General features: G+C 48.0%; 1 protein-coding gene across 1 annotated transcript; it reads right to left on the bottom strand.

The window, feature by feature from the left end:
• Positions 1-499: 499 nt before the first annotated feature.
• BUD23 (BUD23 rRNA methyltransferase and ribosome maturation factor) lies at positions 500-14,467 on the bottom strand (the record flags this gene model as incomplete). Its single annotated transcript, XM_076057804.1, is given in 9 exon segments — positions 500-2,506; positions 3,057-3,146; positions 4,313-4,371; positions 4,773-4,818; positions 8,066-8,151; positions 10,560-10,610; positions 11,823-11,919; positions 14,366-14,394; positions 14,396-14,467. Coding segments are annotated over 9 exon segments (585 nt in total), but the record flags the coding sequence as incomplete, so codon positions are not given.
• Positions 14,468-16,647: the final 2,180 nt, after the last annotated feature.

The raw sequence follows: 16,647 nt of genomic DNA, 5'->3' as shown, positions 1-16,647 counted from the left end.
TGTGGCAGTGTAAGGGGAGCGATAGTGTAGCAGTTAGCGCTACGCTGCGCTATGAACCTGGCGACCCGGGTTTGATTCCCGCTCACGGCCAACACAGGTGAAGATTATCTGAACCGGTCCCGGGCCTCCCCTAGGTCGACTCGGCCTCAAATGAGTACCTGGTGCGGTGTGTAAACATTGCCACAAGGGAGACAAAGGCGGTCGGGCGTGGTGCTGGCCACCCACCCCCTCGTGTACCGTTCCGGCCTTCATAGGTGCTCACTAACAGCACTTGCCCCTACAGTCTGTTAAGGCTATATGGGGGATCTGTGTGTTGCTAAGATCTGGGCTGCTCTTATTGCTAGCAACAGCCACTTGTGTCACCAGGGACACTTTGACCACCACGCAGAAGATGGTCGCTTTAACGTGAAGACGGTCACTTTAACGTGAAGACGGTCACTTTAACGTGAAGACGGTCACTTTAACGTGAAGACTGACACTTTAATGTGAAGACTGACACTTTAATGTGAAGACGGTCACACTTTAATGTGAAGACGGTCACTTCACTCACACACTCGGCAAGATGCCCGCGGAGACAAAGTCTCAGGGTCTGTCTCAGAGTGTCAGGATCCTCGGGGTCTTAGAGGGTCAGGGTCTTGAGACCAGAGTCTCAGAGACTCAGAGTCTCAGAGTGTCAGTCTCTCAGAGTCTCAGTCTCTCAGAGTCTCAGTCTCTCAGAGTCTCAGTCTCTCAGAGTCTCAAAGTGTCAGTCTCTCAGAGTCTCAGTCTCTCAGAGTCTCAGTCTCTCAGAGTCTCAGTCTCTCAGAGTCTCAGTCTCTCAGAGTCTCAGTCTCTCAGAGTCTCAGTCTCTCAGAGTCTCAAAGTGTCAGTCTCTCAGAGTCTCAGTCTCTCAGAGTCTCAGTCTCTCAGAGTCTCAGTCTCTCAGAGTCTCAGTCTCTCAGAGTCTCAGTCTCTCAGAGTCTCAGAGTCTCAAAGTGTCAGTCTCTCAGAGTCTCAGTCTCTCAGAGTCTCAGTGTCAGTCTCTCAGAGTCTCAGTGTCAGTCTCTCAGAGTCTCAGTGTCGGTCTCTCAGAGTCTCAGTCTCTCAGAGTCTCAGAGTCTCAGTCTCTCAGAGTCTCAGTCTCTCAGAGTCTCAGTCTCCAAGTGTCTCAGTGTCTCAGTGTCAGAGTCTCAGTCTCAGAGTCTCAGTCCCAGAGTCTCAAAGTGTCAGTCTCTCAGTGTCAGTCTCTCAGAGTGTCAGTCTCTCAGAGTCTCAGTGTCTCAGTCTCAGAGACTTAGTGTCTCAGAGTCTCAGTCTCAGAGTGTCAGTCTCTCAGAGTCTCAGAGTCTCAGTCTCAGAGTCTCAGAGTCCCAGAGTCTCAGTCTCAGAGTCTCAGAGTCCCAGAGTCTCAGTCTCAGTGTCTCAGAGTCTCAGTCTCTCAGAGTCTCAGAGTCTCAATCTCTCAGTCTCAGAGTCCCAGAGTCTCAGTCTCTCAGAGTCTCAGAGTCTTAGTCTCAGAGTCTTAGTCTCAGTGTCTCAGAGTCTCAGTCTCAGTGTCTCAGAGTCCCAGAGTCTCAGAGACTTAGTGTCTCAGAGTCTCAGTCTCAGAGTCTCAGTGTCTCAGAGTCTCAATCTCTCAGTCTCAGAGTCCCAGAGTCTCAGTCTCAGAGTCTCAGTCTCAGAGTCTCAATCTCTCAGTCTCAGAGTCCCAGAGTCTCAGTCTCAGAGTCTCAGTCTCAGAGTCTCAATCTCTCAGTCTCAGAGTCCCAGAGTCTCAGTGTCTCAGAGTCTCAGTCTCTCAGAGTCTCAGAGTCTTAGTCTCAGAGTCTCAGTGTCTCAGAGTCTCAGTCTCTCAGAGTCTCAGTCTCTCAGAGTCTCAGTCTCAGTCTCTCAGAGTCTCAGAGTCTCAGTCTCAGAGTCTTAGTCTCAGTCTCAGTGTCTCAGAGTCTCAGAGTCCCAGTGTCTCAGAGTCTCAGAGTCTTAGTCTCAGAGTCTCAGAGTCTCAGTGTCTCAGAGTCTCAGTCTCTCAGTCTCTCAGTCTCTCAGAGTCTCAGTCTCTCAGAGTCTCAGTCTCAGAGTCTCAGAGTCTCAGTCTCTCAGAGTCTCAGTCTCAGTCTCTCAGAGTCTCAGAGTCTCAGTCTCAGAGTCTTAGTCTCAGTGTCTCAGAGTCCCAGTGTCTCAGAGTCTCAGAGTCTCAGTCTCAGAGTCTTAGTCTCAGTCTCAGTCTCTCAGAGTCTCAGTCTCAGAGTCTCAGTCTCTCAGAGTCTCAGTCTCAGTCTCTCAGAGTCTCAGAGTCTCAGTCTCAGAGTCTTAGTCTCAGTGTCTCAGAGTCCCAGTGTCTCAGAGTCTCAGAGTCTCAGTCTCAGAGTCTTAGTCTCAGTCTCAGTGTCTCAGAGTCTCAGTGTCTCAGAGTCCCAGAGTCTCGTGGATTCCGGGTCTCTGGATGAGTTCAGCGGCTGATGATTTGGGGCGTTAGAACTTTGGTCTCCTCTTCCTCCCGGTGTACTTTGAGTCGCATTTCACTTCCCTACAAACAACAACAAACAACAACAGTCAGACTCACATCCTGACAAGACCTGGAGCAGAGTGAGTGACACGGAGCGGAGTGACGTGGAGGGGAGTGACACGGAGGGGAGTGACGGGAGGTGAAACACGGAGCGGAGTAAGTGACACGGAGCGGAGTAAGTGACACGGAGCGGAGTGACGTGAGGTAAAACACGGAGCGGAGTGACGCGGAGCGGAGTGACGTGGAGGGGAGTGACACAGCGGAGTGACGCGAGGTAAAACACGGAGCGGAGTCAGTGACACGGAGCGGAGTGACGGGAGGTGAAACACGGAGTGGAGTAAGTGACACGGAGCGGAGTGACGTGGAGGTGAAACACGGAGCGGAGTAACACGGAGCGGAGTGACGTGAGGTAAAACACGGAGCGGAGTAACGCGGAGCGGAGTGACGCGGAGCAGAGTGACGTGAGGTAAAACGCGGAGCGGAGTGACGTGGAGGGGAGTGACGTGGAGGTAAAACACGGAGCGGGGTGACACGGAGCGGAGCGAGCGTCTGTGGATCCGGAGTCTCTCACTTTCCCTGGCGACGCCTCCGTTCCTTCTTTTCCAAAATCCAGTCGCGGCTTTTCTTGATGGAGGAGCCCCGGGCAGCCTTAGCCCTCAGCCTGGGAGAGACAAAGAGGGTGTGAGTGTGTGTGTGTACTGTGTGTATGTACACTGTGTACATACTGTGTGTGTACGTACACACACTGTGTGTGTGTACACTGTGTGTGTGTACACACACACAGTGTACACACTGTGTGTGTGTGCGTACACTGTGTGTGTGTGCGTACACTGTGTGTGTGTGTGTGCGTACACTGTGTGTGTGTACACTGTGTGTGCGTACACGCACACACAGTGTACACACACACAGTGTACGCAATGTGTGTGTACACACTGTGTATACACACACTGTGTACACTTGTACACACACACTGTGTATACAATGTGTACACAGTGTGTGTGTACAGTGTGTGTGTGTACTGTGTGTGTGTGTACTGTGTGTGTGCGTACTGTGTGTGTGCGTACACTGTGTACACACTGTGTGTGTGTGTACACTGTGTGTGTACACCTACTGTGTGTGTGTGTACACGTGTGTGTACACGTGTGTGTATACGTATGTGTGTACGTGTGTGTACGCGTGTGTGTACACGTGTGTGGCACCTGGGTCTGCCCCGTGACCTCCTGCCAGCGGGCGTTCGACACTTCACGTGGCCTCAGGGTGCACATAGCCTGGCACAAGCGTCGTGGTGACGTCACCGCCACTTAGTGGCGAATGGCGGTTGTTGTTGTTGTTGTTGTGTAAACGTGTGTGTACACCAATGTGTACGTGTGTATGTGTGCGTGTGTATGTGTACGTGTGTATGTGTGTATGTGTACGTGTGGGTGAGTGAGTGGGCAGGTGAGTGGGTGGCCGGGTGAGTGGGCGGGTGGGTGAGTGAGTGAGTGAATGAGCGAATGAGTGGGTGGATGAAAGTGGGTGGGTGAGTGAGTGAATGAGTGGGTGAGTGAATGAGTGGGTGAGTGAATGAGTGGGTGAGTGAATGAGTGGGTGAGTGAATGAGTGGGTGAGTGAATGAGTGGGTGAGTGAATGAGTGGGTGAGTGAATGAGTGGGTGAGTGAATGAGTGGGTGAGTGAATGAGTGGGTGAGTGAATGAGTGGGTGAGTGAATGAGTGGGTGAGTGAATGAGTGGGTGAGTGAATGAGTGGGTGAGTGAATGAGTGGGTGAGTGAATGAGTGGGTGAGTGAATGAGTGGGTGGGTGAGTGAGTGAGTGGGTGAGTAGTTACCGATGATTTGTGAACTGTGCTTGTGATCTTTGCTCCGACTCCGATTCACAGCCCAGAGCCTGCAAGAGAGTTGATGGGTTAACGAGTTAACGAGTTCATTTATTAGTTAGATAGTTGATTAGTTAAATAGTTGATTAGTTAGTTGATTAGTTAGATAGTTGATTAGTTAGATAGTTGAATAGTTAGATAGTTCATAGTTAGATAGTTGATAGTTTATTAGTTAGATAGTTGATTAGTTAAGATAGTTGATTAGTTAGATAGTTGATTAGTTAGATGATTAGTTAGACGATTAGTTAGATAGTTGATTAGTTATATAGTTGATTAGTTAGATAGTTGATTAGTTAGATAGTTGATTAGTTAGATAGTTGATTAGTTAGATAGTTGATTAGTTAGATAGTTGATTAGTTAGATAGTTGATTAGTTAGTTGATTAGTTAGATAGTTTGCTGTTGACTCATTACCTTGGGAAGGACGCTCTGGGATCCAGAAAACAGGCACAGGAAGATTCTGGAGAGACAAAGGTGGTGAGTAGCAGTGGTGAGTAGCAGTGAGTAGCGGTGGTAAGTGGTGAGTGGTGAATGAGTGAGTGGTTGTGAGTGGTGTGGTGAGTGAGTGGGTGGTGAGTGGTGTAGTGAGTGAGTGATGTAGTGAGTGAGTGAGTAGTGTAGTGAGTGAGTGGTGTAGTGAGTGAGTGGTGTAGTGAGTGAGTGGTGTAGTGAGTGAGTGGTGTAGTGAGTGAGTGGTGTAGTGAGTGAGTGGTGTAGTGAGTGAGTGGTGCCTCTGTGGATTATGTATGCTTTTACTTTAACATAGCCATTTCTGTGACCAGTCACAAGCTAATCACTCAGCTATTTCAATGCTACATTCTATGCTAATTCCTTTGTAAAGAGGTGCCTCTGTGGATTATGTATGCTTTTACTTTAACATAGCCATTTCTGTGACCAGTTACAAGCTAATCACTCAGCTATTTCAATGCTACATTCTATGCTAATTCCTTTGTAAAGAGGTGCCTCTGTGGATTATGTATGCTTTTACTTTAACATAGCCATTTCTGTGACCAGTTAGAAGCTAATCACTCAGCTATTTCAATGCTAAATTCTATGCTAATTCCTTTGTCAAGGGGTGCCTCTGTGGATGTGTATGCTTTGACTTTAACATAGCCATTTCTGTGACCAGTCACAAGCTAATCACTCAGCTGTTTCAATGCTAAATTCTATGCTAATTCCTTTGTCAAGGGGTGCCTCTGTGGATGTGTATGCTTTGACTTTAACATAGCCATTTCTGTGACCAGTCACAAGCTAATCATTCAGCCATTTCAATGCTAAATTCTATGCTAATTCCTTTGTCAAGGGGTGCCTCTGTGGATGTGTATGCTTTGACTTTAACATAGCCATTTCTGTGACCAGTCACAAGCTAATCACTCAGCTATTTCAATGCTAAATTCTCCTGTTTGATTTGTACTAGGTGCCTCTGTGAATGTGTATGCTTTGACTTTAACATAGCCATTTCTGTGACCAGTCACAAGCTAATCATTCAGCCATTTCAATGCTAAATTCTATGCTAATTCCTTTGTCAAGGGGTGCCTCTGTGGATGTGTATGCTTTGACTTTAACATAGCCATTTCTGTGACCAGTCACAAGCTAATCACTCAGCTGTTTCAATGCTAAATTCTATGCTAATTCCTTTGTCAAGGGGTGCCTCTGTGGATGTGTATGCTTTGACTTTAACATAGCCATTTCTGTGACCAGTCACAAGCTAATCACTCAGCTATTTCAATGCTAAATTCTACGCTAATTCCTTTGTCAAGGGGTGCCTCTGTGGATGTGTATGCTTTGACTTTAACATAGCCATTTCAGTGACCAGTCACAAGCTAATCACTCAGCTGTTTCAATGCTAAATTCTATGCTAATTCCTTTGTCAAGGGGTGCCTCTGTGGATGTGTATGCTTTGACTTTAACATAGCCATTTCTGTGACCAGTCACAAGCTAATCACTCAGCTATTTCAATGCTAAATTCTACGCTAATTCCTTTGTCAAGGGGTGCCTCTGTGGATGTGTATGCTTTGACTTTAACATAGCCATTTCTGTGACCAGTCACAAGCTAATCACTCAGCTGTTTCAATGCTAAATTCTATGCTAATTCCTTTGTCAAGGGGTGCCTCTGTGGATGTGTATGCTTTGACTTTAACATAGCCATTTCTGTGACCAGTCACAAGCTAATCACTCAGCTATTTCAATGCTAAATTCTACGCTAATTCCTTTGTCAAGGGGTGCCTCTGTGGATGTGGATGCTTTGACTTTAACATAGCCATTTCTGTGACCAGTCACAAGCTAATCACTCGGCTGTTTCAATGCTAAATTCTATGCTAATTCCTTTGTCAAGGGGTGCCTCTGTGGATGTGTATGCTTTGACTTTAACATAGCCATTTCTGTGACCAGTCACAAGCTAATCACTCAGCCAATTCAATGCTAAATTCTATGCTAATTCCTTTGTCAAGGCGCTTTGTTTCCTCTCACACAGCTTAAAGGTCGCGGTCTGAGCTTGGCTGTGTTCGCTCCAGCGCTGTCCTCCAGACAGCCTGGTCCCTTCACCTGATGAAGGGCCGCTTGTGTTGTGGCCGAAACGTCGTGAGAATTTTACCGCGTTATTTTATTTGATCAACTTATTATTTTTATTCTCATTCTACGTGGTGGTGGTGGTGGTGACTTTACCGAAAGAACCAAAGAAGATGAATCCTTGCAGTCACGGAAGCTTTAAATCGAGATTTCGAAAACGTTTTTTGGTTTGGCCATGTTTGTTTTGTTATAGTACAGAGTTAGACTGATGGCCTTAATCTAAAGTCGTCTTGTGGTTGTTGTGGTTGTTGTTGTTGTTTGACTTTGCATCCCACTGGGATTTTTGCACACAACGTTGGTGGTGTACACGGTGCTTTTTTTTCAGGAATATTTTGATGGTTTTTTTCCACTGGATTTTCTGTTTTGCACAGAGTCACACATAGCAGGAGTCACTTTAAGGTGTTTTTGTTGTTCGTGTTTTTGTGTTTTATTGTTTGTAGCGGTTGCAGGGCTGTATCAAATAAATAAACTTAACTGACATGGAGTGGTGTAGTGAGTGGTGTAGTGAGTGGTGAGTGAGTGGTGAGTGAGTGGTGTAGTGAGTGGTGTAGTGAGTGAGTGGTGAGTGAGTGGTGTAGTGAGTGAGTGGTGTAGTGAGTGGTGAGTGGTGAGTGAGTGGTGAGTGAGTGGTGTAGTGAGTGAGTGGTGTAGTGAGTGGTGTAATGAGTGAGTGGTGTAGTGAGTGGTGAGTGAGTGGTGAGTGAGTGGTGTAGTGAGTGGTGTAGTGAGTGAGTAGTGAGTGAGTGGTGTAGTGAGTGAGTGGTGTAGTGAGTGGTGTAGTGAGTGAGTGGTGTAGTGAGTGAGTGGTGTAGTGAGTGAGTGGTGTAGTGAGTGAGTGGTGAGTGAGTGGTGTAGTGAGTGAGTGGTGAGTGAGTGGTGAGTGAGTGGTGAGTGAGTGGTGAGTGAGTGGTGAGTGAGTGGTGTAGTGAGTGAGTGGTGTAGTGAGTGGTGAGTGAGTGAGTGGTGAGTGAGTGAGTGAGTGGTGAGTGAGTGAGTGAGTGGTGAGTGAGTGGTGAGTGAGTGGTGAGTGAGTGGTGTAGTGAGTGGTGAGTGAGTGGTGAGTGAGTGGTGAGTGAGTGAGTGGTGAGTGAGTGGTGAGTGAGTGGTGAGTGAGTGGTGAGTGGTGAGTGGTAACTCACTTCTTAGCGCTGGTGCTGTGTGGGTAATCTATGACGACTCCTCCAGTGAAGCCACAACGAGTAGCCTGAGCAGTGATCACCTCCAACTACAACAACCACAACAACAACCACAACCATAACAACCACAACAACAACCACAACAACAACCACAACCACAACAACAACCACTACAACAACCACAACCACCACAACCACAACAACCACTACAACAACCACAACAACAACCACAACAACAACCACAACCACAACAACCACTACAACAACAACAACAACCACAACAACAACCACAACAACCACAACAACCACTACAACAACCACAACCACCACAACCACAACAACCACTACAACAACCACAACAACAACCACAACAACAACCACAACCACAACAACCACTACAACCACTACAACAACCACTACAACCACTACAACAACCACAACAACCACAACCACAACAACCACAACAACCACAACAACCACAACAACCACAACCACAACAACCACAACCACAACAACAACCACAACCACAACAACCACTACAACAACCACAACAACCACAACCACAACCACTACAACCACTACAACAACCACTACAACCACTACAACAACCACTACAACCACAACCACAACAACCACAACAACAACAACCACAACAACCACAACCACAACAACCACAACCACAACAACCACTACAACAACCACAACAACCACAACCACAACAACCACAACAACCACAACCACAACAACCACAACATCTACAACAACCACAACAACCACCACAACAACAACCACAACATCTACAACAACCACAACAACCACCACAACAACAACCACAACCACAACATCTACAACAACCACAACAACCACAACCACAACATCTACAACAACCACAACAACCACTACAACAACAACCACAACAACCACAACAACCACAACAACCACAACCACCACAACAACCACAACAACTACAACATCTACAACAACCACAACTATAGTACAACAACAACAACTATAGTACAACAACCACCACAACAACAACCACAACAACATCAACAACATCAACAACTATAGTACAACAACAACCACCACAACAACAACCACAACTATAGTACAACAACAACAACTATAGTACAACCACCACCACAACAACAACCACAACAACAACAACTATAGTACAACAACCACCACAACAACAACCACAACAACAACCACTATAGTACAACCACCACCACAACAACAACCACAACAACAACCACTATAGTACAACCACCACCACAACAACAACTATAGTACAACAACAACCACAACAACCACAACAACAACCACAACATCAACAACTATAGTACAACAACCACAACAACAACCACCACAACAACAACCACAACAACTATAGTACAACAACAACCACCACAACAACAACTATAGTACAACAACAACAACAACCACAACAACAACAACTATAGTACAACAACCACAACAACATCAACAACCACAACTATAGTACAACAACCACAACAACAACCACAACAACAACTATAGTACAACCACCACTATAGTACAACCACCACCACCACAACAACCACAACAACAACCACCACAACTATAGTACAACAACAACCACCACAACAACAACCACAACTATAGTACAACAACCACAACAACAACCACAACAACAACTATAGCACAACCACCACTATAGTACAACCACCACCACCACCACAACAACCACCACAACAACAACCACTATAGTACAACCACCACTATAGTACAACCACCACCACCACCACCACAACAACCACCACAACAACCACCACAACAACAACCACTATAGTACAACCACCCCATCACCCCCGCCCCCACCATCACCCCCCATCAACCCCCCCCATCACCCCCCCCCCATCACCCCCCATCACCCCCCCCCCCATCACCCCCCATCACCCCACCATCACCCCCCACCATCACCCCCCACCATCACCCCCCACCATCACCCCCCATCACCACCCCCCATCACCACCCCCATCACCACCCCCCATCACCACCCCCATCACCCCACCATTACCCCCCATCAACCCCCCATCACCCCCCCATCACCCCCCATCACCCCCCCATCACCCCCCCATTACCCCCCATCAACCCCCCCCATCAACCCCCCCATCACCCCCCCATCAACCCCCCATCACCCCCCCATCACCCCCCATCACCCCCCCATTACCCCCCATCAACCCCCCCCATCAACCCCCCCATCAACCCCCCATCAACCCCCCATCACCCCCCATCACCATCACCCCCCATCACCCCACCCCATCACCCCCCATCACCCCACCCCATCACCCCCCATCACCCCCCATCACCCCCCCATCACCCCCCATCACCCCCCCATCACCCCACCCCATCACCCCCCATCACCCCCCATCACCCCCCATCACCCCCCATCACCCCCCATCACCCCCCATCACCCCCCATCACCCCCCATCACCACACCATCACCCCCCATCACCTGCTGTGCGTTCTCTGGGTAGAGTTGAAAGACAGCTCTAGCTCCTCGCTCCTAGAGACACAACAACAACATCATCATCATCAACATTATAATTAACATCATCATCAACAACAACATCAACATCATCAACATCATCATCATCATCAACATCATCAACATCATCATCAACATCATCATCAACATCATTAACATCATCATCATCATCAACATCATTAACATCATCAACATCATTAACATCATCATCATTAACATCATCATCATCATCAACATCATCAACATCATTAACATCATCATCATCAACAACATTATCATTAACATCATCAACATCAACATCATTAACATCATCAACATCATTAACATCATCATCAACATCAACAACATCAAAACATCATTAACATCAACATCATCATCAACAACATCAACAACATTATCATTAACATCATCAACAACATCAACATAAAAATAATCATCAACGTCATTAATATCACGTGATGGTGGTGGTGAAGATGGTGATGGTGGTGATGATGATGATGGTGGTGATGATGATGGTCGTGGTGATGATGATGATGATGGTGGTGAGGGTGATGGTGGTGGTGATGATGATGGTGGTGATGGTAGTGGTGATGGTGGTGGTGATGGTGATGGTGGTGATGATGATGATGATGGTGGTGAGGGTGATGGTGGTGATGATGATGGTGGTGATGGTAGTGGTGATGGTGGTGGTGATGATGATGGTGGTGATGATGATGGTGGTGGTGATGATGATGGTGGTGGTGATGATGATGGTGGTGATGGTAGTGGTGATGGTGGTGGTGATGATGATGGTGGTGATGATGATGGTGGTGGTGATGGTGGTGGTGATGGTGATGGTAGTGGTGATGGTGATGGTGGTGGTGGTGATGGTGGCGGTGATGGTGGTGATGGTGATGGTGGTGGTGATGGTGGTGGTGGTGGTGGTGGTGATGGTGGTGATGGTGATGGTGGTGGTGATGGTGGTGTTGGTGGTGGTGATGGTGGTGGTGATGGTGGTGATGGTGATGATGGTGGTGATGGTGGTGATGGTGGTGGTGATGGTGGTGGTGATGGTGGTGGTGATGGTGGTGGTGATGGTGGTGATGGTGATGGTGGTGGTGATGGTGATGGTGGTGATGGTGGTGATGGTGGTGATGACGGTGATGGTGGTGATGGTGGTGATGACGGTGGTGGTGGTGATGGTGGTGATGATGGTGGTGGTGGTGATGGTGGTGGTGGTGGTGGTGTTACCAGGCAGGAGTAAAGGGTAGTGAACAGTGTGCGTAGACGCCGCTGTGGGTTGTGAGTAGCGCAGTCAGCATTACATAGCCACTGTAGGGCTGAGATGCTGCACACACAGACACACACAGACACACACACAGACACACACACAACACAGTCACACACAGTCACACAGACACACACACACACAGCGCACACACACACACAGAGACACACACACAGACAGACACACACACACAGACACACAGATACACAGACACACACACAGACACACACAGATACACAGACACACACACACACAGACACACACACAGACACACAGACACACACACACACAGACACACACACAGACACACACACAGACACACAGACACACACACAGAGACACACACACAGAGAGACACACACACAGACACACACACACAGACACACACACAGACACAGTCACACACACAAAGACAGATAAAGATCCGCACTGTGTGTGTGTACATGCTGTGTGTGTGTACACGCTCTGTGTGTGTGTACACTGTGTGTGTGTGTACACTGTGTATGTGTGTGTACACTGTGTATGTGTGTGTACACTGTGTATGTGTGTGTACACACTGTGTGTGTACACACAGTGTGTGTACACACAGTGTGTGTATGTGTGTACACGCTCTCTGTGTGTGTATACACTATGTGTATGTGAGTGTGTACACATTGTGTGTGTACACACTCTCTGTGTGTGTGTGTATACACTATGTGTATGTGTGTGTGTACACGCTCTGTGTGTGTGTGTGTACTGTATGTGTATGTGTGTGTGTACACGCTCTCTGTGTGTGTGTGTGTACACTATGTGTATGTGAGTGTGTACACAGTGTGTGTGTACACGCTCTGTGTGTGTGTGTACTGTATGTGTGTACTGTATGTGTGTGTGTACTGTATGTGTGTACACACACACATACAGTACACAGTGTGTACACACTCTCTGTGTGTGTGTGTGTACACTATGTGTGTGTACACAGTGGGTGTGTACACGCTCTCTGTGTGTGTGTGTACACTATGTGTGTGTACACTGTGTGTGTGTACACACTCTCTCTGTGTGTGTGTGTACACTGTGTATGTGTGTGTGTACACTGTGTATGTGTACACGCTCTCTCTGTGTGTGTGTGTGTACACTGTGTGTGTGTACACACTGTGTGTGTGTGTGTACACGCTCTCTGTATGTGTGTACACTATGTGTGTGTACACTGTGTGTACACTATGTATGTGTACACGCTCTCTCTCTGTGTATGTGTGTACACTGTGTGTGTGTACACAGTGTGTACACACTGTGTGTGTGTACACTATGTGTATGTGTACACGCTGTGTGTGTGTACACTATGTGTGTGTGTACACTGTGTATGTATACACTGTGTGTGTGTGTACACTGTGTGTGTGTGTACACAGTGTATGTGTACACTATGTGTATGTGTACACGCTCTCTCTGTGTGTGTACACGCTCTCTCTCTCTCTCTGTGTGTGCACTATGTGTATGTGTACACTGTGTGTGTACACTATGTGTATGTGTACACACTCTCTCTGTGTATGTGTACACTGTGTGTGTGTGTACACTGTGTGTGTACACAGTGTATGTGTGTACACTATGTGTGTGTGTGTACACGCTGTGTGTGTGTACACGCTCTCTCTGTATGTGTGTACACTGTGTGTATGTGTACACGCTGTGTGTGTGTACACTGTGTGTGTGTACACTGTGTGTGTACACTATGTGTATGTGTACACGCTGTGTGTGTGTACACTGTGTGTGTGTACACTGTGTGTGTGTACACTGTGTGTGTGCACGCTGTGTGTGTGTACACTGTGTGTGTGTGTACAGTGTGTGTACACTGTGTGTGTGTGTGTACACTGTGTGTGTACACAGTGTATGTGTGTACACTATGTGTGTGTGTGTACACGCTGTGTGTGTACACTATGTATGTGTACACTGTGTGTGTGTGTGTACACTGTGTGTATGTGTACACGCTCTCTCTGTGTGTGTACACTATGTGTGTGTATACTGTGTGTACACTGTGTGTGTGTGTGTACACTGTGTACGTGTACACGCTCTCTCTCTCTCTCTCTGTGTGTGTACACTGTGTATGTGTATACTGTGTGTGTACACTGTGTATGTGTACACTCTCTCTCTCTCTCTGTGTACACTGTGTATGTGTGTGTACACTATGTGTGTGTGTGTACACTGTGTGTGTATGTGTACACTATGTGTGTGTACACACATAGTGTACACTGTGTGTGTGTACACTGTGTGTGTACACTCTCTGTGTGTACACTGTGTGTGTACACTGTGTGTGTATGTGTACACTATGTGTGTGTACACACATAGTGTACACTGTGTGTGTGTGTACACTGTGTGTGTACACTCTCTGTGTGTACACTGTGTGTGTACACGCTCTCTCTCTCTCTGTGTGAGTGTACACTGTGTGTGTGTGTACACTATGTGTGTGTACACTGTGTGTGTACACTATGTGTGTGTGTACACGCTCTCTCTCTCTCTCTCTGTGTGAGTGTCCCATCACCTGATGGCGCCATGGAAGGCTCCGGGGCGGGAAGTTGAGGCCCTGGCCCAGGTCACAGAGCAGCAAATCTCCCTCCACCCCACGCTGCTGTGCCACGTCTGGGGGGGGGGAGGGGGGGAGGGGGGAGAGGGGGGGATGAGTTGGTGAGTGATTTGGTGAGTGAGTTGGTGAGTTTGTGAGTGAGTTAGTGAGTTGGTGAGTGAGTTGGTGAGTGAGTTTGTGAGTGAGTTGGTGAGTGAGTTTGTGAGTGAGTTGGTGAGTGAGTTGGTGAGTGAGTTGGTGAGTGGTGAGTGAGTTGGTGAGTGAGTTGGTGAGTGAGTTGGTGAGTGGTGAGTGAGTTGGTGAGTGAGTTGGTGAGTGAGTTGGTGAGTGAGTTGTTGAGTGAGTTGGTGAGTTGGTGAGTTTGTGAGTGAGTTGGTGAGTTTGTGAGTGAGTTGGTGAGTGAGTTGGTGAGTTGGTGAGTGAGTTGTTGAGTGAGTTGGTGAGTTGGTGAGTGAGCTGGTGAGTGGTGAGTGAGTTGGTGAGTGAGTTGGTGAGTGAGTTGGTGAGTTGGTGAATGAGTTGGTGAGTGAGTTGGTGAGTTGGTGAGTGAGTTGGTGAGTGGTGAGTGAGTTGGTGAGTGAGTTGGTGAGTGAGTTGTTGAGTGAGTTGGTGAGTTGTGATTGAGTTGGTGAGTGAGTTGGTGAGTGGTGAGTGAGGTGGTGAGTGAGTTGGTGAGTTGGTGAGTGAGTTGGTGAGTTGTGAGTGAGTTGGTGAGTGAGTTGGTGAGTGAGTTTGTGAGTGGTGAGTGAGTTGGTGAGTGAGTTGGTGAGTGAGTTGGTGAGTGGTGAGTGAGTTGGTGAGTGAGTTGGTGAGTTGGTGAGTGAGTTGGTGAGTTGGTGAGTGGTGAGTGAGTTGGTGAGTGAGTTGGTGAGTTAGTTGTTGAGTGAGTTGGTGAGTTGTGATTGAGTGGTGAGTGAGTGGTGAGTGGTGAGTGAGTTGGTGAGTGAGTTGGTGAGTTGGTGAGTGAGTTGGTGAGTGAGTTTGTGAGTGGTGAGTGAGTTGGTGAGTGAGTTGGTGAGTTGTGAGTGAGTTGGGAGTGTGAGTGAGTGGTGAGGGTGAGGGTGAGTGGTGAGTTGTGAGTGAGTGGTGTGTGAGTTGGTGAGTGAGTTGGTGAGTGAGTGAGTGAGTTGGTGAGTTGGTGAGTGTTGGTGAGTTGGTGAGTGAGTTGGTGAGTGGTGAGTTGGTGAGTGAGTTGGTGAGTTGTTGTTGAGTGAGTTGGTGAGTTGTGATTGAGTTGGTGAGTGAGTTGGTGAGTGGTGAGTGAGTTGGGTGATTGAGTTGGTGAGTTGGTGAGTGAGTTGGTGAGTGAGTTTGTGAGTGGTGAGTGAGTTGGTGAGTGAGTTGGTGAGTTGTGAGTGAGTTGGTGAGTGAGTTGGTGAGTGGTGAGTGAGTTGGTGAGTGGTGAGTTTGTGAGTGAGTTGTGAGTGAGTGGTGAGTGGTGAGTGAGTGGTGAGTGAGTTGTGAGTGAGTTGGTGGAGTTGGTGAGTGAGTTGGTGAGTTTGTGGTGAGTTGGTGAGTGAGTTGGTGGGTGAGTTGGTGGGTGAGTTGGTGAGTCGTGAGTGAGTTGGTGAGTGAGTTGGTGAGTGAGTTTGTGAGTGAGTTGGTGAGTGGTGAGTGAGTTGGTGAGTGAGTTGGTGAGTGAGTGGTGAGTTGGTGAGTTTGTGAGTGAGTTGGTGAGTTGGTGAGTGAGTTGGTGAGTGAGTTGGTGAGTTTGTGAGTGAGTGGGTGAGTGGTGAGTGAGTTGGTGAGTGGTGAGTGAGTTGGTGAGTGAGTTGTGAGTGAGTTGGTGAGTGAGTTTGTGAGTGAGTTGGTGAGTGGTGAGTGTTGGTGAGTTGGTGAGTGAGTTGGAGAGTGTGAGTGGTGGTGGAGTGAGTTGGTGAGTGGGTTGGTGAGATGGTGAGTGAGTTGGTGAGTGTGAGTGGTGGTGGGTTGGTGAGTGAGGTGGTGAGTGAGTGTGAGTGGTGAGTGAGTTGGTGAGTGAGTTGGTGAGTGGGTGAGTGAGTTGGTGAGTGTGAGTGAGTTGGTGAGTGAGTGTGTGAGTGAGTGGGTGTGTGTGAGTGAGTTGGTGAGTGAGTTGGTGAGTGGTGAGTGAGTTGGTGAGTGAGGTGGTGGTGGGTGAGTGAGTTGGTGAGGGTGAGTGAGTTGGGGAGTGGGTGAGTGAGTTGGGTGTGGTGAGGGAGTTGGTGAGTGAGTTGGGTGTGGGTGGTGAGTTGGTGAGTGAGTGGTGAGTGGTGAGTGAC

This window comes from Petromyzon marinus, chromosome 84 (genome assembly GCF_048934315.1).
Source record: "Petromyzon marinus isolate PM22_M1 ecotype Great Lakes invasive population chromosome 84, UKy_Petmar_22M1.pri1.0, whole genome shotgun sequence".
In the NCBI taxonomy this organism is placed as follows: Eukaryota; Metazoa; Chordata; class Hyperoartia; order Petromyzontiformes; family Petromyzontidae; genus Petromyzon; species Petromyzon marinus.
This window is presented reverse-complemented; position numbering and strand designations above follow the sequence as displayed.